The following is a 23,742-nucleotide window of genomic DNA, read 5'->3' on the forward strand; positions in this document are numbered from 1 at the left end:
AAGTCGAAGTATCCACTTAATCATTTCACATAATGTATGACCGCTAATTTCCCCTTCACCTCTATCAAATTGTAATTCTTCACCCATGGTCCATGGAGATGCATTACACAATGTGATAATTTCAAAGTTTTCATGTTTAACATCAAATGCAGCTATAACATGTTTATGGTGAAAGACTTGGTGTCTACTCCCTGAACGCGTCAATGTGACAACTGTGGATATCCACAAAATCTGATTCCGATACAAGAGAATTACTGGGATTTTATTCATGTTTTTCGTTAGTTAACAGTGAAATTTGCCATACTGACAGCATGTGGCATTGGTGTATACAGGGGAAGTATTTGACATTATAAGACAGAGCAAGGGAAAAGAACACACAAAACACAAGAGAAGTAAGAATCTTCCCGACCTAAATGGACAATTTTGACTAGTACGAGTAAGTATTTACCTTATTTAGCTCAAAAGGCGAGGATCATATAGCCTTGATATCGAGATGCAAGAAACAAAACACAAGAACTCGTAATAGCACCAGCGAAATGCTATCCCAGATGCAATAAGTTTGGAATTTTCTGTTTTAACATCAAATGCAGCAAGTCCGCCACGGAAAACCACATATAAATAACTCCATTGATGCAAACCCCGGACTTGAATAGAACAGGAGACGGAATGCTTTCAGTCTCTTTCAATGATTCGTCTATGCCTAAAGTTAAAACTCAATTTTTTATGTACTTTTCTCGACCATGATTTGTTGTGGAGATAACTTTGTACTTGTTTTCTTCTGGCTCAATACCTAACGAATAGTAAAGGGGATAAGAAATCATCATTTAGGTTGGGAAGAAATCTTACGTCTCTTGTATTGGCGTTTAAAATTGCAGCAGCTTGCACATATAATGGTTCCCAAATGCAAAATAAACCATTAACGCAATTAAAACGAAAATCAACAGGGATAATGAAGGAGAGTTCATCAAAACTCTCAATTTGAACAAGGCCGAAAGCAGAGGTTTATTACACAGCTGATCAGCAGTGTAATAAACTCCTCCTATTGTTCAGACAACTAGTACTTAAACATGTTGCATAAGAAAGAAGCTTATTGTCTGTAAAGATGAGAAATAATCATCAATTTGATCCGAGCTCTGCTATTGAGAATGACTTATTTAATTAGTTCCTACGTATTATGCTTGCTGTGTGCTCTTTAGAGTACGAGGCCTTGCGTTTATTTTTAACTACTTGCTGTAACAGAACATCTAGTACTCCTTTGACTTTGGTTTCGAGCATAAGCTCAAGAACGCGTCTATTTCCTAGATCTTTATTTTCCTTTAGGCAAGAATCTTTGTCTTACTCTTTTACCTGGTTCTAAAAGAGCCTGACTGTCTCACAAATTCAGTTAGTTACAAAGAAAATTATAAGTTCTGATATAAACTTTATTGCTCTTCTTGAAGTAAACAATACCTAACTGATTAATTACATAAAATAAGTATATTATAGATTGTTAGGACCAAAATACTTAGGTGCAATGCGGAAGCTAGCAAAGCAAACCTCGAAAGACCACGAGTAAGAAGACAAACAAGAAATATACCAAAAGACACAAAGATTTAACGTGGTTCGGTCAGTCGACCTACGTCCACTAAGGAGATGAGCAATCCACTATAAATATGAGAGTATAAAATATAAAGAGAAATAACTTCAACCAATTCACTCGGAATACAAGGAGGTTCACAAATTCTCCTCCACCGAAACTCTCAAAACCCTAGAACTACATTGTAAATGTTGTTTAAGTTAGAAGGGCAAATAATACCCAACATAGATAAGTGAAGTAAACAATACCTAACTGATTCATTACATAAAATAAGTCGCAACAGAAGAAAACTAATGTCTTTATTTGCTATTATGGTTAACAAGAAGGTTTGCACATGGAAATACTATGATTTCTTTCCTAGCATTACGTTTTCTTTGGGGAAAAAAAGCCTAATATAGCCCCTCAAGTCTGCGATTTGGAGTTGATATACCCCTTGTTATAAAAATGACTTACATATGCCCCTGATTTCACATTATTAACTTGAGGTCATTCTAGGAACCCATAAACTACAAACTATGGATCCGCCTCTGGTTGGGTATATTAAAGAAATAGGGAAAAGGCTCAATTCCAAAACCCGAATTGAAAAGAGCCAAGTGTTGTTTGGGGTCTTGTTCATGTTTAAAAAAATGGTTTTGCAAAATCGGAGTTAAACAATAATGGCATGGATGAGTCTTTTCTCAAACAGAAATAACATAAATGAGTCAAACTTTTAACGGATAACATTGATAAGTCTTTTCTCAAAGTTTGATGGCATATTTAGCCTTTTTTTCCTTTTTTTTAAGAGGAGAAAGAAAAGTCCACAAGAGTAATAATTTGTATATAGACCTTGGCCATAACTTTTCACATCAAAACATCAAGAAGAGTTCGATTAGTTATGATAAGAGTATTCGTGTATAGACCTTGACAACAAATATTTCAAATTGAAAATCCATTAAAATTTCAATTGGTTACAATTAGAGTATTACATGGTCTATAGACATTGATTTACAAGTCAAAAAGAAGGTCTTTCCATAGAACCACTTCTTTTTTACTCTTTGTTTCTCTACACAATCAAGAATCATAATCAACAGAGTGTTTCAAGGTATTGTTGATAAAAACAACTAAAACAAATCAAAGTAGAATTATGATGTATTAATATACTAAGCATTTTGATGTAAAAATATTTGACAATAAAACAGAACTCAATATGCTTTCTACATAAGTAAAACCACCTCGGATGAGAGTGAAGTGTAAATATTCATCGATCTGAAGAAAGTAGACTCATTTTCAGTTGTATGCTAAATTGATTATATTAACTAGCACAAGAAGATGAGGAAAACTTTAAAAGCAATAGAGGTGTCTCTGTTGATTTTGCCAGCATCGGAGACTATCGTGGAGTCATTTCTTGGGCTGTACACCCACAAAGGCGAACTCGGGTCTCGGGAGTGCATGCAAGGTGTTTGATGAAATTCCTGAACCATGTGTTGTCTCGTATAATGCGATGCTTGTGGGGAAAATGGGAATATGGTTTGGGTTTTTGATGTTTTCTCGCATGCCTTATAGAGATGTTTATTCATGGACTAGTATGATTCATGGGTACCTGAGGTTGCTGTTAAGTTTTTTCGAGAATATGATGGTACAAGAGGATGTGAAGTGTGGTTTATTGAAGCCAAATGAGGCTACTTTTGTTAGTATTTTTTCTTCTTGCACGTTTTTGGATGTTGGTGTGGCGTTATATCTAGGGAGGCTAGTACATGGTAAGGAATGAGAGGTTTGGTTTATGCTTTGAAGGTATTTGATGTGATGGTTAGCAAGCAGGTTTGCATTGGAATGCTATGATTTCTTTCCTAGCTTTGAATGGTAGGGAAAAGCAAATTGGCTGCAACCAAACGAGTTACCTTCGTGGCAGTTCTATCAGCTTGTGTGAGTACCAAGCTTGTCAATTTCGGTTTTCAATTGGTTGAATCAGTGTCATGTGAATTCGGACTTGTAGCTAAGATGGAACATTATGGCTTCATGAAGAAGATGCCTTTTGAAGCTGATGCTACTTTCTTGGGGGATCTGATGGGTGCTTGTAGACTTCATGGAGCCATTGAGTTGGGAAATGAAGTAGCTTAACTATTGCTTAAATCACAACCGAATCATTCAGGGCGATATGTGCACTCTCAAGCATTTATGCTGGCGCAGAGAGGTGGAATCACGCCGTTTCCTTAAGAAGAGCAATGTTAGATGCTGGAATACAGAAGGTTCCGGCCCACAGTTTTATTTAGTAGAGCTGATAACTGTAGCAGCTTTTATTTGCGAAATTATCAATGAGCCTGCTTGGTGATGAAATCTCAACTCATTAAAATCAGCTAAAAGGATCCTTCATATTGGTTTTGCGCAGAGATTGAAGCACTGCTTAAAGAAAGCTGATGTCATAGCATGACAGATCAAGGAGGATACATTTTTTGTGAAAATGCACAGCAAACCTGGTTCCAAAGTCTGCTTGGCGAGGTAATTCTTTTTGTTTTTTACTTTCGTTTTTCTAAATCTTTTTATTTACCCTGAGAAGTTATGGAGCGGTTTGCTAGTTAATTAATCTGAACAATAAATGATCATGAAAAACATCGTTTAAAGGCAAGTTGTTCTGTTTGTTTCCTTCCCGAGTAAAGTGTCAAATCCATATGGGTTTCAATCATTAGCAATTCTATCATTCAATTGTGTGTTCATGTCTAATCTTAGTTTAGGCTTTAAACACTATTGCATGTATCTCTTTGCAAGTTATTGTTAGGTACTGAGGCGTAGTTGTATAGTAGTGATATCCAGGTCAGGTCAGCTTGTGTTCTGCTCGATTAATTCAATCGGTACTGTTATGAATTCTGATAACAAGTTGGGCTTAGACACAACTGAAGACGTTCTTGGGCCTGAGACCATGCTAAGGAGAAATACACGAACCAAAAAGCCCAATACAAGATTAACAGATCTTGTCTAGAAGAGACCTAATACGTGAGTAGCCTAGAAAGGAATAAAATGTTATATATAGCAGAACATATTCTAGGAACCAGTAGGCAGTGAATTATCAGTTTTTGTCTTCCCTATCTTCTTCCTTCTTCCAGTTTCCTCATCTTCTTCTTTACGTCATTACAGTTGTTCTTATTTCCCTTTGCTGAAGCTTCTTAGTTTGTAATAGTGTTTTGAATATTCAATCAAGGAACTCTTTCCAGTTGTTATATTATTACATTATTACGTTGTTATAGGTACCGTCTACCTTCCACCATATTAGATAACTTTATCATCCGAGACTTAGGGAAGCGTTCTTCCAGTATCACCTCTTCTAGGATTCTAATTCCGAGGTTGTTGCTCCAACTTTTTAACTGCTAAGATAGCAGACTGCAACTTTGGTCCATGATTTCCTGATATTTCTTCAATCCTTTGATGAAAGACGATCATGAGTCCGTATATATTTGAACACTGTAACTAGTAACTACAGATTTTTATTTTTGTGAACTTAAAGTGAGGTATTCGATGTTTGTGTTATGATGTCATGTGGCATAGTTGAGAGAAATAGAAATCAAAGGGGCTTCAAGTGCCTGCAATAAGAGCTTGAAGGACTCCTACCCACTCTAACAATGTAATTAAGAAAAAGATAAGATAATAACTTCAAAATTTATGAACTGAGTTTGCGGTTGAGCCCAATAACTCAACTAATAGTTAGGATGAACTCAAGCTAACAGTCTCCATGTAATAAACCTCAAAAGAGAATAAGAAAAGAAAACAAATATGGATGAGTCTCAAAGGAAGAAAAATCATGTCTTTATTACGAACACTACACAAACATCACCGATTGTGAAAGATGAAGGCTTATATTTGCTTCACCACAACATATTAGGCTTGAATCCTGCATTATTAAAAAAGGAAGAATTAAAGTCAAAAGCTTCAAGGATGAAGGAAATATAAAATTCATTGCTATATAAAGAAATAAGTTTTTGAATGAAAAAGATCAAGTTGAATACCTGGAGGTTACATATCTTTTTTTGTGTTTCTTCATTCTCGTAATGATTCTGTGTTCCAATTGATCAAACCATCCTCAAAAACCACACTGGATTTTGAGTTGACAACATTATGTATATTATGGTCAGTACAATAACTAGTCCACAGCCGTAGCCCATGAGAACCGCCTGCCAATTGATCATTGGTGAATCTCCTCCTTCTTGATCTAGCTCAACTTGATTTGTCGCTTGTGGTACCCCATCATCACCACCACAATCTTTTGAGAGAGGAAATCCATGCAGTCCTTCATTCTCTTGGTATGAACTGTTCTCAAACGTATCAAATTGTTTTCCTTTGGGGATGCATCCAACAAGATGATTGTGAGAGAGATTTAAGACTTCAAGTGATGTGAGGGATACAAGTTGTTATGGAATTTCTCCGCAGATTTTGTTGGATGAGAGATCCAATGATTCAAGTACAGATAAATGTTGCATTGATGCTGGTATATGACCTCTCAAGTTATTATGAGATAAGTTCAACGTACAAAGTCTAGTTAGATCCCAAATAATACTTGGGACAGAACCTTCAAATCTATTCCTTGAGAGATCGATAATTATGTCCGTAGTCAAAGCTTGAAGAAGTTCAAGATCTAGTCCCTTTGTTGTCACTATCAAAGAGCTTGTGTATAAAGTAGAATATGTTTCTGCTACATATTCTCGGGTTCCAATGTTCTCACCAATCATTTTCATGGCTTGAAAATTCTCAAAAAGGCTCATAGGTAAATCTCCACTTAATCCATTGGATGAGAGATCTATTACTAGAATTTTAGCAAACAAGTTGGCAGTCCTTGCATCATTTATAGGGCCATGCAGCTTATTTGATCTCACGTTTAAAATCTGCAAATCAGGTAGGGCTCCCAACCATTTTGGAAATGTGTCATTCAACTCATTGTTACCTAAATCAAAGAATTCCAAATATTTGCAATTGATCAAAGATCGTGGGACTTTCCCCTCTAGCTTATTCCCATCCATTTTAATGACTCTGAGTTGGTTCCCAATACTAAAATATGTATTAATTGTCCCACTAAGATTGTTGTTGCTTAAATCCAAAACTCAAAGTTCACTCATCTCACCCAAACATTGTGGGATTGTTCCGTCCAAATTACAACTTCCCAAATTCAGATCGCAGATGGCTGAATCAATATGTCCACTGAGATTATTTTGAGAAAGAATAAGATAATATAGTCCCTGCTGGTTTAGGAATGACTTTGGAATAGGACCTTCCAGCTGATTTTGTTTTACAGAAATGGAAAACAATGTTTGGGATTTGAACTCCTGAATCTTTCCACTGAAATGGTTCACATAAGTCTAAATCAAATAGTGAAGGGAGGGAGAATATCCAGGATGGTATAGTCCCATTTAACTGGTTTGATGACAAGCTGAGTGATTGCAGGTTTTGCAGTCCACTAACGTCCGATGGAATTGGACCAGTTAGGAAATTGAATGAAAAATCCAAGGTTTCAAGTTGTGTCCAGCTTCTGTTAAAGGGTAAGTACTCAAATTGGCCATCGAAGTTGTTCTTTCTAAGTGAGAACTCTCTGAGCTTTGCAAATCTCAGGAACGGAGAAATTGGTCCTTCAAGATGGTTATTTTGAAGGTCCAAAACCTCTATGTTGGTGAGATTCCATAGAGGCTTAAGAATGGGCACCGAGAGATTGGAAGAACTCATCACTAAGTCAAGCAATAAAGTTATATGGCTAAATGATTCAGGTATCTTACCAGTGAAATTCACACCATTCAGATATAACTCCGTGAGTGATGCACTTGTTGACACCCAATTTTGGACCTCCACAATATATATTAATTATCGAGCTTCTTCAATTTCAAACGATATAAAATAAATTAGTTTTATAAAAGTAATAATAATAATATAGTTTGCAAGTTATTTTAACTAGTTCCGTCTTATTTTATAATTTTTAGATAATATATATGTTTTACATAATTATGTATATAATTATTATATTCAAAAAGAGTTTGTTTTATATTCAATTAAATTGATTTGGTTTAAAGTATAAGTTATTTATTTTATTAGTTTAATTATTCTTATTTTATATTATTTTGTCTCATTTAATTTTGTTGATTTGAAAAGCACATTTATTTAAGTTACGTTATTTTAGTTATGGTCATAGTTTTAAAATAATTAGTTTTATAAAAGTAATAATAATAATATAGTTTGCAAGATTTTTAAATAGTTTGTCACTTTTCATAAATTTAAGATGATGTGTATGTTTTACATAATTACGTATATGATTAGTATATTTTATGATTATTCGAAAATCGTCAAAAAATAATAATTATATTTTAAATATAAGTGATGGCTAATTTTGAGTTAATTAGTTTTTGTTATAAATTCAAAATATTTTTCGAGTTTCTTTATGTAAATTTTGTCAATATATATATATATATGTATGTATGTATGTACGTATGTATGTATGTGTATAATTAGTATATTTTATAAATATTTGAAAATCATCGCAAAAGATTTTATGTCTAGTTAAATATCTTATTAATTTACTTTAGTCTAAGTCATAGTTATAATTTCAAATTAATTAGTTGTGATTAAATTAATCATTTTTGCAATCGAATTAATTATTTTATGTCGTTAAAAAATAAGAAGCTCGTTAATTAATTAATATTAATTCGTCTTGTTTAAGTTTTGACCAAATTGATCGATTGAGTTCGATTTTGTTACAATTGAAATTTGTTTGGGCTATTATATAATTACAATTTTAGTCACACATAATCAATTTATTCTAACTCTTTGTAATACCTATTTTTGGGCCTTTTCTTTTCATTTTTTCAGCCCACTTCTCCCCTTTCTCAAATTGAATCCACTAGACCACCAACATACATCAGCAGCAATACAAACATACCAACAATACCCCACCTCTATACCAACGTCTTCCTCCAGCGAAGAACACGACCGACGCCAGACGAAATCCCAGCGGAGATCGCGCTGCAAACCCGAAATTTCGTCCAACTACCCTGCAAAACCCATACCCTAGCAACCCCTTTTGGCGGAATTCAGCTTTTTCCCCATCCCCTTCCACTGTTGTCTGGAAAAGGGGCAGAAGGAATTCAAAAAAAAATTGAGATTTTCACCCGATTTCCCCCTAATTTCCATCTATATATTAATCTCTTTTGATCACTATTGAGAGAGGGGGGAGTTTTTTTTTTTTTTTTTTCGAAGTTTAAATTTTCAGCAAATAAGCATCTTACACTTTAGAATTTCGCATTTAGTCTTTCTATTCTAAGTTCCGATTCTCTTGGCTTGCTGTTCATATTGAGATCTCGTGATAGAAGAGTCGCTGCTCTCAACTCGTTTGTCGTAGTCTCGCTGACCCGGAAGAGGTAAAGCTCTTCCCTTTACAATACTCTTTTCGCCTTTGCTATTTTGACTTGGCGTTATTCGTCGTAGTATGTTTCTGTCCTTCGAGTTCTTAATGTCTTAATTTGAGACTTCTTATAGCGTTGTTTTAGTTGACTTAAATTTAAACTGTAAGTTTTGGTGTATATAATTCTTTGACTGTAAATCGTTATACTCATCTAAAATCGATTCGTATATTGCTCGATAATCTTACTCGTTGTCTTTTTATTTATTTATTTGCTTAGTGTGAGTTCTCTTCATGCTTATTTGGTCTCCAGTACTTGGAATTCTTTCTCCCTATATATCCCCTGCTCAATATAGGTATTAAAATAGGCATTCAAATACTTCTCGTGTATTATTCCTACTTTTGAAAGCTAATCTGCTTTTCATGTTTAGATGTAGCATGATTATTTGAACTAGTTAATAGAAAGGTTTGAAGGTGAAGCCTCTCCATTCCGTGAAGATAATGAACTAGTTGACGGTCTGATTTAATACAAGTGCGAGATGAGTCTTTTGGATTAGAATGTAGTCATTTGAGTTGGATCTTTAACGAGGTTTAAGTTCGCTAATTCTTATCTAAATCGATGAGTTGGGTTTTATTTTAGGAGCATGTTATAAGTTGTTTCTTTCTTGGTGAAGCATATAGTCAAGTCACTGGTTTGCTCTCCTCTTCTCTGTAATTATGTTGGCTTTAGAAGTTATTGTTTCAAGTATGGATTAGAGTCATCGCATGCCCATTCTTAATTCATTTTTTATGCGACTCAAGCATTTCCATTAACATATATAGAATTATTATCCTTGTCAAGCATACCTTTGGTGATGTATATTTGGATTGGTCTTAGTTTGCTATGTTTAAAAGGTTATCTATGAATTTCAAGTTTGGTTAACACTCTGATTTCTTTGGTTACTATAATTTATTTTATTTTTTATTTTTTCTAAGCCTCATTTCTTATCCTCGCAAGCTTGATTTAAACTCCTATAGTATCAAAAATCTGCATAGAGTGCTGTTTGGCGTGAATCTTTGCTCCCTTGGGATTATTAATTCTTTTAATTTACGTCTTGTTAGTGTTTTTCTTTTTTTAGTTTTGGATGAGTATGCAATTTATCCCCATGTTTCCATAATTGTTTATTGTTGTTTTCCTCATGTGATCGCTATGGTCTTTTCTAATGATTCACTGTGTCTCATTTGGTTCTCTTTGCAAAATTTGAGCTTAATTCTTAAACTTGAATAATTTACAAATGCTAATCTCTTTGTTTTACTTTATGTTTTGCATGCGAAACTCCATCCGAGTCCCTTTGGACTCATCTCTTGCATATCCTTGAGTTATTTCGAGTCAGCTTCATCTTGTTTGAGTTGCTGGAAAGTTAAATTACAGGTCCCGAAAAGCCGAAAGTGGTCAGTATACACTCAGTATACAACGGTATACGCTGACATTAAGGCCCAAAACGTAAAAATACAGGGCTGAGGCGACATATAGGTGTTCGGAAGCAAGAGATACATGAAAAGGGCTGATATACATGCCGATATACACTGATATACATCAGTTGTATACCAAAACGGGATTGAGTAAATCCCCAGAGATTACAACGAAAATGGCCCAAAAAAGGAGGCCCAAATTCAATTTCTAACTTATTTAATTGTGTGATTATTTATTTGTTTGTTTTCTTTTAAATTGCGACTTAATTTAATTAAATTCCCCAAAAGATAAACCATGTTCTTTATGTTAGTTTCTTTAAAAATAACTCATTTTTTTTATCAACTCTTATGCTTATTCAAATATTCTAGTCAAAACTTTCACTTATCTTTACTTGGATTAAAATAATGTCTTGATTTGTCTACCGAGTTGGTTCGAATTATTATTTCTAAAAAATGACGCAAATAAATTTTAATTAACCTAGTTTTTGTTAAAATCCTAATTGACCAAGTTGTTTCAATTAAGATCCAATTTTCCAAAAAAATTTAAAAATTATTCTTTATTTAACTATGTTTATCAAAGTTAATCGAATATCGTAAAATATTATATATCTTATGTTAAATTATTTTCCTAAATATTTTTATAGATACGTTCTTTAAGGGTTTTTCTTCATTTAAATCATTTTTTTTTATTTCAAAATTGTTCTAAGTTAAAGTATATATATATTTTATTTATTTTTAATAAACTTTAAAAATGTGTTAGTCAAAACCTTTTTCAATTGATTAATAATAATGATAAAAAAAAAATATAGATATATATATATATATATACTTACTTAAGTCATTTTCTCAAAAGGGTTAATCAATTAATTCAAAAAAAAAAAAAGATTTTTCATGCTTTAATTTATTAAATTGGTTTAATTTATTTTTTGAACTAAATAAATTCTAATTAGTCTAGTTTTATTAATTTTCTAATCACTTGCACCTTAATTCAAATATTTTCATTTTAGGTCTCTTCCTCTAAAAGATAGAATAAAAATGGTTCATTTCTTAGTTATTTTTCAAACTTAATCGATTAGTGTAAATTATTATATATTTTTTTATGTTATTATTTTTTCTAAAAAATAGTCAAATATATTTTAAGTCAAGTCGCAGGTCAACCGCATGTTAGCGGACACTTCGAATGCTTAAACCTTTCTCGAAGTGTAAATTGAGCCCCGAACCCCCCTTTGGCATTATCAAATGATTTTTTCTGTTTAAATCTTTGAAAATTATAAGTTTTCTTAATTTCTTTAAAAAATTAAGTGGCGACTCTTTCTAAGTATTTTTCTCAAATTGTTTTATACTTAGAACATTTCAAAAAAGCAATTTTTCTAAAGATAGGACAATTACGACACGACAGCACTGGTATTCCATTTTTTCGTGGGAAATCTAACTGTGAGCCGGGGACTGTTTGTTAAATCCAGAGATCCTAAGTTGGAAAGGTTGAAAACTCTTTTGGGCAATATCCCACGTAACTGTGTGTAGGGAAGTCATAGAGTTAAATAAGAAGAGAAATTTAGAGGAAAGGTGGAGGAGATGTCCACAAAGTTAAGGTCGAGCTCTCTTAATTGGGTCAAGTTTTTCAGGAGCAATTCAAAATTGTTAGGTCCGAATCTAACCCCATAATCATTCCGGATACAAAGAACGCGTAATTTAGAAAGGTGAGAGATTTCTGCTGGGATTAGACCTGTAAAACTTGTAAGAAGCAAATCAAGATGCGTCAAACTAGAAAACTCACCAAATTTAGGTGAAATGAGCGACCCAGAAAAATCATTATAAGACAAATCAAGCCTTTTGAGATTGGAGAGTTGAAAGAGGCAACTATTGGAATGAAACTTGCCTTGAAGTTTGCTGCAAGTGAGGTTATGCTCAATCACTTGTCCTGTCATCTCGTCACAATGAACTCCACCCCAAGAGCAACAATCTGTGCTCTTGTTCCATGAAAGAATTTTTGGATATGACTGAATCCATTGGTCTCTTATGCCGATACAATAATCAAACAACAGCTTCTGAACTGTTTGATGCAGGTGGAAATTGTGGTATCAATGAACTTCTATTAATTTGCTGCAGCAACATTCAGTTCGTTACAAAGAAAACTAATTGCCAGATAACAAATCCTATATAGCACACATTAAGCAAAGAAATTTAATATGCACATTTAAGTTTAGCTTTGAAGTAATCAATTCCAGGAAGGCCACCTAGTCATGTTCAGTCAATTTTAGAGTTGTCAATTACACATTCACATTCAACGTGTCGCACAATATGTAAAGACTATTTAATCTTTCTCAAGTCATTTCAAGAAAGATTTAAATGAAAGTCCCAACACTTGTTACTCTGCTTTCTCTTCTTCTTTTTTGTTTCCAACTGTCTCTCAGGATACATATGTAAGCATTTCACAACTTTGGTGAGCTTATTTGTCTACTTTGGGAATTAATTTGTGTTCCAGGGAATACTGAAAGTGAACAAGATAATAAAGTCTGTTAATTACTTTTCCAAATTCATATTTTCACAACTTTGGAACTGGAGGAAGTGATGAAGCGGAGTGTTATTTTGGTGATAAATCTGCAGGTATGAGCTGCATATGATAACTGTGACGGAATACCTCGATGTTATGTTGGTTGGGTGTATGAACAAAATCTCGCATTAGAAGTTGATAAGAAAAAGAAGATGTGTATAAAGTGAAGTGATACTCTTATTAGGCTAGAGCAGTGGGTGCTGTAGTGAACTGATTGCAATATGATTGGAGACATTTGGAAGAAAACTGTGCATGTTTTGCCCAAAGCCAACAATATTACACTGTATTAATTGTTTCTTCGTTCAGAATTTTGTGCAGTTGATGTCAGTCTATGTTAACAATTCGCCTTGTAAATTGGTTTGGATCTGCACTTCTGGTGATTTTAAAGATCTTATTTTCTGTCCTAAATTGATAGAAGTTTTTGCACGGATTGTCCCTATTTCGGTGTGGTCTTTGATTTTGTCGCTCAAATCGATGGTCTTTCATTTTTGCTCGTGCTTATCATTTAATGAGAGCTTGTTAGCAGGCCTTGCATGTATTTTAAACTGCGTGCTCTTTATAGTACGAGGCCTTGCATGTATTTTTAACCATTTGCTGTAACACAGGTATTTGATGCGATGGAGCAGGTTTGCACATGGAATGCTATGATTTCTTCCCTAGCATTAACGATGTATGTCAAGATTGCTGAAGTGTGTGACCATCTCATCTAAAAGCTTAAGCTATTATTTCATTATATTCGCAACAAAGATGAGAGTAAAAGGGGCTGCAACCAAATGAGATTGCCTTCGTGGCAGTTCTATCAGCTTGTCTGTGTGCCAAGCTTGTCGATTTCGGGTTCTAATTGTTTGAAGCAATGTCACATGAATTTGGACTTGCAGCTAAGATGAAACATTATGGTTGTGAGGTTGATCTACTGCAGGAAGCATACGACTTCATAAAGAAGATGCCTTTTGAAGCTGATGCTACTGTCTTGGGGGGCTCTGATGGGTGCTTGTAGACTTGGTGGAGCTATTGAGTTGGGAAATGAAGTAGCACAACTTTTGGGCGTTATGTGCAACTCTAAAGAATTTATATTGGCTCAGAGAGATGGGAAAGAACAATGTTAGATGCTGGAATACACAAGGTTCCAGCCCACAGTTTTAGTTAGTAGAGTTTAGTTTGTAAAATTGTCGATATGAAGTCATGACTCATCAAATTAAGCAGTTCTGCTGGATTTCTTCCTAAATGTGATATCTCTGCTAGGATTTAAACCTTAGTATCCAAGGTTGTTTCTCAAATTTTTCAACTGCTACACCAACTCTATTGTGGTCGTCGTTATTATATATCGATGAATTTTATGAACTTGTTTTTTCCTCACAAATGAAAATGCTGAATTTATTTGGGAAAATGCATAAGTACCCCCCCCAGCCTATGCCCGAAATCCCAGAGACACACCTAACCTTTACTAAGGTCCTATTACCCCCTGAACTTATTTTATATGTAATATTCTACCCCTTTTTGGCCTACGTGGCACTATCTTGTGGGCCCAGCGCATGTTGACAAAATTTTCAAGGATAGTGCCACGTATGCCGAAAAGGGGTATAATATTATAGATAAATTAAGTTCGGGGGGGTAATAGGACCTTAGTAAAGGTTAGGTGTGTCTCTGGGATTTCGGGTATAGGCTGGGGGGTACTTATGCATTTTCCCAATTTATTTCTACATACTACAGATAAATGAAATCAAATTTTGTTGAGTTGCAACAGAATAACAAACTATGAAAATAAAAGCTTCTATTTTTACATCCCAGCGATGCAGTAGACTTGAATCCTGCAATTTTTAAAAATGAAGAATTAAAGTTAAAAGCTTTAACGATGAAGGAGGTAGAAAATTTATGGATATATAAAATGTAATCTTCTGAAGGATAGAGATTAAGTTGATACCTCGAGGTTACACACTAATGTCTTTTCTTGTGCCTTCTCATTCTCGTAAGAATTTTGTGTTCCAATTTTACATCCATCCTCGAAAACCATGCTGGATATTGAGTTGACAGCATTATGTATATTATGGACAGTCCAATAACAAGTCCACAACCGTAACCCATGAGAACTGCCTGCCAACTGATCATTGATGAATCTCCTCCTCCTTCTTCATCTAGCTCAACTGGATTCGTCGTTTGAGCTACCCCATCATCACCACCACAATCCTTTGAGAGTGGAAATCCACGTAACCCATCTTTTCCTTGGTATGAACTATTCTCAAATGTATCAAATTGTTTTCCTTTGGGGATGCATCCAACAAGATGATTGTGAGAGAGATTTAAGACTTCAAGTTATTTGAGGGATGCAAGTTGTTGTGGAATTTCTCCGCTGATTTTGTTGGATGAGAGATCCAATGATTCAAGTACAGATAATTGGTGCAGTGATGCTGGTATGTGACCTTCCAAGCGATTGTGAGATAAGTTCAACGTACGAAGCCCAACGAGATCTCCAATAATGCTTGGGATATGACCTTCAAATCTATTCCTTGAGAGATCGATAATTATGTTTGTAGTCAAAACTCGAGGTAGTTCTAGATCCTGCCCCTTTGTCGTCACTATAAAGGAACTTGTGTAATAAGCACCTTGCATATCTGCTACATACTCTCGGGTTCCATTGTTCTTACCATTTATTTTCATAGCTTCAAAATTCTCAAAAAGGCTCACCGGTAAATCTCCACTAAATCTGTTGGATGAGAGATCAATGATTCGAATTTGAGCAAACTTGTAAGTCGATGAATATTATATAGGGCCAAAGAACTTATTTGATCTCAGTCTTAGAATCTTCAGATTCAATAGGGCTCTCAACCATTTAGGAAATGTGTCATTCAACTCATTGTTACCTAAATCAACAACTTCCAAATATGTGCAATTGATCAATGATTGCGGGACTTTCCCCTCTAGCCTATTCCCGTCAAATTTAATGACTATAAGTTCGTTTCCTATACTAAAAGTTGTATTAATTGTCCCGCTAAGACTATTGTTGCTTAAATCCAAAACCCAAAGTCCACTCATCTCACCCAAACATAGTGGAATTGTTCCCTCCAAATTATTGCTCCCCAAATCTAGCACATTCAGTGTTGTCCGGTTGAAGCGATCTGTCCACTGATGGTATAGTCCCATTAAAATGGTTTGATGACAACCTGAGTGAATATAGGTTTTGCATACCACTTACATTAGAAGGAATTGGACCTGTTAGGAAATTGGATGAAAAATCTAAGAATTCAAGTTGAGTCCAGATTCTGTTAGAGGATAAGAACTCAAGTTGGCCACCAAAGTTGTTATTTCTAAGTGATAATCCCGCGCGAAGTGCGAATAATTTTACTAGTTTTACATAATAAAACAGAACAAGGGAAAAGAACACACAACTACTCAAAATAAATATCTGTTTATACTTCTATTGGAATACAAATTAATTGACCAGTACGAGTAAGTATTTACCCTATTTAGCTCAAAAGGCGAGGATCATATAGGTTCAAAAGAAACAAAACACAAGAACTACAAAAGTTTCTCCATTGGAAAAAAGACACAATTTCTTCATAACTAGTCTTTCTACATAACTATAAAACTAAGTTCAGTGCCTTTCTAAGTGTAACTCTTTAACTTTTTAAGTCAAAAGCTATAAGCCCATTCAAATAGACTCTAACTCTCTTTACAAAATAATAGAACTTACAAGACACTTTAATTTTTCTTTTGCTCATATACCCTTTTTATCTAATGTATATATGATCCTTCTAGCAAAATTTAGGGTATATTTGATCTTTCTCACACATGATTTTTGTTTAACTTCTTTGATTCAATACGTAATTTGAGTTTTAAATATCTCCCTTAGGTCTATTTGCTTATCATTATTTGAGTATCTTATTCTTATTTATTAATTTTTTCCTTTCATTTTTAGTGGTAAGAATATGAGAATAAGAAAGGAAAAAAATGTGAATGGAAAAAGAGAAAAAAGTAAGAAAAAAATTTAAAATTATTTGTCTCTATAAAAAACAAATAAATTGGAGAATCTATGATAAATTTTACAAGTAAATGTGTGAGAAATAAGTTTGCCAATTAAAATAATAAATCCAAAAACTATTTTTTCTTAAAATAAAAATAAAAGTCAAATAAAAATAAATTTAAAATTAAATTTTCACTTTCGTTAGACCAAATGTGAGCCACCTTTGTAACGATAATTATATCAACTCTACATTGCAAAGGTAAAAATTCACAAAAGTTTTAATTAGTTAGGATAAGTGTATTGTTTGGTGTACAGACATTGACAACAATATTTCAAGTAAAAAAATCCATTTTTTATTAAATAATAATATCATGCTCAATTAAGGTTACCATAATTAATTGGCTTTAAATGATGTGATGGTATAATATCGATAAAATGTGTGAAAACGTGCGGATGTTTTGTGCACCGAACTCTCAAAATAAAAGGTGTTTTAATCACTAGTATTATATCATTCATTAAAAAAAACAACACTTTATGTAACCTGCAATTTCAAAAAAATAAAGAATTAAGTAAAATATTTGAGGTAATAAACACTTGTATAAAAATCTCAATTCACTGCACAAGTCATTGCACAAAATCCAAATGTAATAATACAAAAAATTTGTCACTTGTAATAACACAATTTTGTTTGATTCCTTTTCAATGGAATCATAATCTCAACTTTCTAACCCAGCTATTACGCAATGCAGAATATTTCACCTTGAGAATATTATCTTCTGACTCGATTATTACGCAATGCGGAATAATGCACCTTAAGAATATTAGCTTTTTTTTTTTGTTTTCCATCCGGTGGGGCACCATTCGGAGGGGGAGGGGTGAGTGCTCTCTATAAGTTGGAGAATTTAAGTTAAAAGCTGGATTACAAAAATACCCTTTATCTATTAATTTGTTTTCATAAAATCATTTTTAAAAAATACTTTTTCATCTAAAATCAACTCCATATCTGCACCTCTTCATTTTCATAACTTATATTAATAATATTCATTAATCTTGTGGCTTTAACTCACACATTCTAATAATATTTTAGGAAAAAGTGACAAGTAAAAGTGAATGGAGGAAGTAGCTATCAAACGAGCCCTAAAAGTAGGACGAAGTAGACTTTGAGTCTTTGTCCTTTTTAAGGAACCTCAGTTTCCAGCTTTGGGACCAACTTTTAATTTGATTTAGACATATTCCAATCAAGTCAACATACATGACAACTATGGAGACATTATATTGATCAAATCTTTTTGTTGATTTTTCCAAGTAACTATACCGGGGCAAATTTAATTACATAAAAAAGTGGGAGTGGTATGACATTTAAACACTAGGCTTATTTATCTAGATTTTATATTTTTGCTCTTTTTTATTCCTTCGGAAAAGATAAACAAAAATTTAATTCTATGTGAATTTAATTTTAAAAAATATTCTTTCTATCCCTCTGATCTTTACTTGTTTGTTGATATTCAATTAGTTGTGGTGATATACATGTGATATATCTTGTATTGAAACTTTTTTTTTTTATCTACATTCATTGTTTTTGCTCATTTATTTTTCTATTGATTTTATTTTCTTTGTCTTTCGTTTTGATTTGATTTCAATTTTAATTCCAAATGTCTTGTATTTAAAATAAGTTAATTTTGAACGGATATCAAAATAAGTGAAGAAAATCAAATAAACGATAAAAAAAAAAATTAAAACGTTTAACATTAAAGAATACTTTTAAATTATTTTTTTAAAAAAATAATACGCATACTTTTTTAAAAATTATTAAAAGTGAAAAGATAATTAATTAATTAAAAAAATTTAAAGTGAAAAGAAATTAAAATAAATATTTTACAAAGAACGAAATAAATAATTAAATATATATAAGTTTTATTATCAATAAATATGTGTACTAACTAATTATAAAGTTATCAATCAAAAAATGACATGTCTTTAATTTGTGCACTCATCATTTGCCTTCAAGAGAGTGTGCACCCTCTCTATGACTTGTCTATAGCGTTTGTGGTGTATTTATTCCATTTTAAATTTAAATTAGTTTAGGGGGTAATAGGACTCTAGTTAAGTTTAGGTGTGTCTCTGCAATTTCGATCGTAGTCTAGAGGGTACTTATGCATTATTCCAAAATTAAATTATATTCAATAATAGACATTGAAATTAAATTTTAAAATCAAATTCAAAGGAAAGATATTGAAAATAAAATAAATAGAAAAACAAGAGAAACCAATGAAAGAAGGTAACGAAATGAAAAAATATTAGGTGTGTTTGAGAAAATTTTAAATACAAGGCAAAGAAAAATAAAATAAAATAACATATTATGTATATTAACTTATTTTATATATCAGGCAAAGAAAATAAAAGGAATATTTTTTTTTTAAAAAAATAAAGGCATATTATACGTGGTGTTTCTCGTGCCACTCTTAATCACATCCAACATATACAACAGATTAACAAGTTGTCAAAAATTCAAAGCATAGGAACTACGTACAACTAACTCGTCTTGTGATGGATTTAAAATATAAAGAAATAAATATATGACGAATTTAAGGGGATTCTACATTTATAAAATTTGAAAAATCTTTCACACGACTAAATTCTACTAAATGGATTCAGACTACAATCACAAAAAAATAAAGTGGATACAGTCTATAGTCTGCCACGACAAGTGAATGCTTAAACTGTAAAAGTGTAAGGGTGAACTCGAGCCATCTTTCACCGGTCACGAGTGTCACTAGCCATGAGTATCAGATAACTTTATCCACTAAAGATAGAAGAGATGGGGGAAAATAACAACTACTTTGGTATACTATTTGATTCTATGCAAGATTAATTACATCTAATCCGGGCATAACTACAAGTTTGTAACCTATTGAATGTCATAAATGTCACAATCAATCTTTGGTGCAAGTAGTCCTGACCAAATTATAACACACTAGTAATCTTATTTATCAAATAGTACTAGATTTAACTATTGTGCAGTCCTACGTAATGCGGAATAATGCACCTTGAGAATATTAGCTTTAACAATTGGAGACAATTATTTAATCATTCTAAATTAGGAAAAATCACAAGTATCACTTGAATTATGACTGAAATTTCAAGGACACACTCTATATTTACAGGGTCCTATTATCACCCTAAACTTTTTTTCCTCTATATTTCTTAGCATCTATGTGCTGATGTGGAGCCACAACTCAATGAATTAGTTGTGGTGATATACATGTCACACCACATGTATATATGTATTATTTTTTTTTTAAAAAAATAGCCCTTTTATTTTCCCTGCCTGATATATAAAATAAGTTAATATACATAGTATGTTTTTTATTTTTCTTTGCCGTATATTTAAAATTTTCTCAAACACACGTAATAATTTTTTCAATTCGTTACCTTCTTTCATTGGTTTCTCTTGTTTTTCTATTTATTTTATTTTCAACGTCTTTCCTTTGAATTTGAATTCAAATTTAATTTCAATGTCTAGTTTTAATATAAGTTAATTTTAGATAGATGTCAAAGATTAAAGGAAAACAAATAAAACATATAAAGATTAAAGCGTTAAAATAAATGACACTTTTTTAATTTTTTTTTTTTACATATATTTCATAATATTAGCTTTAACAACAGGAAATAATTCTTTAATCAATTTTAATTTCTTAGAGCGAGAGTAGAATAGTATTCATTGGTGTATATGCCTTGACAAAAACTTTTCACGCCAATATATCAAAAGACTTCAATTACTAAGATAAGAATACATTGATTGACCTTGAAAACAAAATTTCAAGTAAAAAATCCTTAAAGATTTTTTATTGGATGGAATAAGAGTATTCACAAAACTTTTGATTGGTCAGGATAAGTATATTGCTTGGTGTATAGACCAATGAATACTATTCTACTCAAAAATCTATCTTTTTATTGGTTAGAAGAAAATTGTTATGGTTTATGCACCAGATTTTTAAATTTATTTTCTTGATTTTTAATTGTAGGGCAAAGGGGGAAAATATGCCCCTCAACTTTGCGATTTAGAGCAATTATATCCTCGTTAAAAGTGGTGCATATATACCCTCCTCGTCTAATAGGTGGTGTACAGTTACCCTCTTTATTAACTGACTACTTTTTAAAAAAACTTTAAACTAGTTTTTAAATTCCGAAAATGTCACGTGGCTTAAAAAATTACTTCATTCATTTTTTACCCACCTAGACCCGACCCAATTAAATAAAACTCGGTTCTTCATCTATTCAGATTAAATTATTTTATGACTAAGTAGAAAAGGAATTGAGCTTTTTTCATTTGGGTTGGGTCAAGAGGCATGAAAAAGATGTGAGATAATTTTTGAAAGCCACGTGATTTTTTTGAAATTTAAAACCCGTATTATATATATGTTAAAGAAAGGGATAAATATGCACAATTTGTTAGACAACATGGGTATATATGTATCACTTTTTTAATAAATGGTATATCTACTCTAAAATCGCAAAGTTGAGGGTATATTAGTCTCTTTTCCCTTGATTTTTTTAATAATCATGTAGGGTTATTTATGATCCTTCTTACACAAGAGTTTATTGACTTATTTCATTCTTCATTGTAAAAGTATGAGAAATAAAAAGAAAGGAGTGTGAATGGAAAAAAAAGTAAGAAAATATTTAAAACCATTTTTTCAGCTATATTATAATTTATATTTTGTATCTATAAAAAATTGGGGCATCTATGATAAATTTATAAGAAAGCTCCTTAAAAAATATATTTACCATCAAAATAATAAATTTAAATTAGTTGTTGAATCAAAAAAGAAAAAAGAAGAAGAAAGAAATATGTGAGAAGGACCAAATATACCCCTACAAGAATACTTTTTTATCTAAATAATTTGAAATTAATTTTTTTCACTTTCGTTAAAGGAAAGTGGTATATATGAGTTATTTGTGTAACAATAAGGATATATATGAGTCACTTTTATAACAAGTGATATATAAAATCTAAATGATACAATTGAAGGGTATAACAGGTCAGTTTCCCTTTAATCAATTTAAATTTTAGAGAAAAAAAATAATAGTCTATAAGAGCGGATGGTGATGTATGGGCCTAGACAAAAACAATTAAGTTGAAAATTCAAAAAAAAAAAAAAACTTGTTTAGTTAGGTTAAGAGTGTTAATTGATATAAAGACCTTGACTTATAGGTTAATAATAAATCTAGTAAAAAATCACTTTAAATTTTGGTGGAATTGATTTAAGTCTAGAAAGACAAATATGGTGAAACACCAACGAATGTGATGTATGAATGTAATTTTGATGAACCACAAATTATGCAAAGAAAAATCTACTATAAATTGTCGCTTTGAGAATCAATTCTGAGGAGCCCACCTAGTCACTTCACTCAAATTTTAAACTGTCAACTTTATATTCTCAACTCAATGCACGAGTCATTGCACATGAATCCAAATGATTGTTGAAAAATATCAAAAGTTCCAAATTACTCCATCTGTATCAATTTATGTGACTTACTTTTCTTTTTAGTCAGTTCAAAAAAGAATGACACATTTCTATATTAACTAACAATTTAACTATAAAATATTTATTTTACCCTTAATGAAATGATTTACAGCCACACAAATTTCTATCATTCATTTTGGACCACAAGTTTTAAAAGTCTTTCTTTCTTTCTTTCTTAAACTCTGTGCCGAGTCAAAGTACTTCACATAAAATGGGAAAGAGGGAGTATTAAGTCAAGTCATCACATAGAAAGTTTAAATGAAAGGTACTACACAAAATCATATCACTTGTAATAATACAATTTTATTTGATACCTTATCAGTCTAAATCATCACAATCCCAAGTCTCTGCAAGTAGTTTTGACACAATTATTACGCACTGTTAATCTAATTTATCAAATAGTACTACATATAACTATCCAACACAATGCAGAAAAAATCACCCTTTGAATATTATCTCAACAGTAGGAAACAATTATCAAATCAATTTATATCCTTAAAGGAGAAAGAAAAGTGAAAGGGATCCTTGGAACCACAGTAAAACTGTCTCTATTGTGAACCACAAATTAAGCAAGGAAAAATCTACTACATCTAATCAAGTCCAAGTAGCTCATCTAGTCACTTCCAGTCAACTTTTGAGTTGTCACGTATCACATTTTCTAGTGAAATTCCATTGAACAATATTTTTTAGACTATTATGAAAACAATTGTAATAATACAATTTTGTTTGATACATTATCCGTCTTAAAACGTCATAATCCCAAGTCTCTACAAGTAGTTCAGACCCACATTGTTATGCATTATTAGTCTTATTTGTCAAATTTGTACTATTAGACATAATGCAGAAAAATTCACCTTGAGTATTATTTCAGAGACCTCCCTCACATTTCGCTCAATCACATTGACCTCCCTCGAGGTTTGCGATATTACACATACCTCCCTTATTTTAAATATTTTGTAACAATTCTTTTTAATCTATTTTTCATTAATGTAATAAAATACAATTTGACAACTTTACCCTTTCCAATACTCTATTAAAATCCTTTAATTAATTGTTTTTATCAAAATATCATATTTGATAAAAAAAAAAAAAAAATTTAAAAAAGTCATTGGCTCAAAAAATTCTTCTCTGCAGACCGTAAACAGGTCCCAAGTTCTCTTCCTCTTCGGTCTTTTTCTTTGCACGAGTAATTGACCATCCTTAATTTCTCCTTTGTATACATTGAAACACATAAAGTCCCTCACGGTATAATTAGTTTTGAAGCAAAAGTACTGCAATCTTTTATCCTAGAGGGTACGCGTATGGTTAAGAACCGATAACCCGATAATAAAA

The 23,742-nt window shown here is 32.3% G+C and overlaps 2 protein-coding genes and 2 pseudogenes across 2 annotated transcripts in view; 2 read left to right on the forward strand and 2 right to left on the reverse strand.

Moving 5' to 3' along the window:
* LOC125859768 (putative pentatricopeptide repeat-containing protein At1g10330) overlaps positions 1-13,937 on the forward strand; it is a 157,580-nt pseudogene extending 143,643 nt beyond the window's left edge.
* LOC125853235 (receptor-like protein Cf-9) overlaps positions 1-23,742 on the reverse strand; it is a 333,480-nt gene that overhangs the window by 290,915 nt on the left and 18,823 nt on the right. The gene's annotated exons all lie outside the window — the stretch shown is intronic.
* LOC125859808 (putative pentatricopeptide repeat-containing protein At1g10330) lies at positions 2,885-3,860 on the forward strand (annotated as a pseudogene).
* On the reverse strand, positions 5,953-6,558 carry LOC125859817 (receptor-like protein 9DC3). Its single transcript, XM_049539652.1, has one exon. The coding sequence runs from the start codon at positions 6,556-6,558 to the stop codon at positions 5,953-5,955; it is 606 nt and encodes a 201-aa protein (XP_049395609.1).

The sequence above is a fragment of the Solanum stenotomum genome, chromosome 1, assembly GCF_019186545.1.
Source record: "Solanum stenotomum isolate F172 chromosome 1, ASM1918654v1, whole genome shotgun sequence".
Lineage (NCBI taxonomy): Eukaryota > Viridiplantae > Streptophyta > Magnoliopsida > Solanales > Solanaceae > Solanum > Solanum stenotomum.

Excerpts from the sequence above, each read along its gene's own strand:
- LOC125859817 (XM_049539652.1), bottom strand. The coding sequence starts at position 6,558 with ATGGATGGGAATAAGCTAGAGGGGAAAGTCCCACGATCTTTGATCAAT.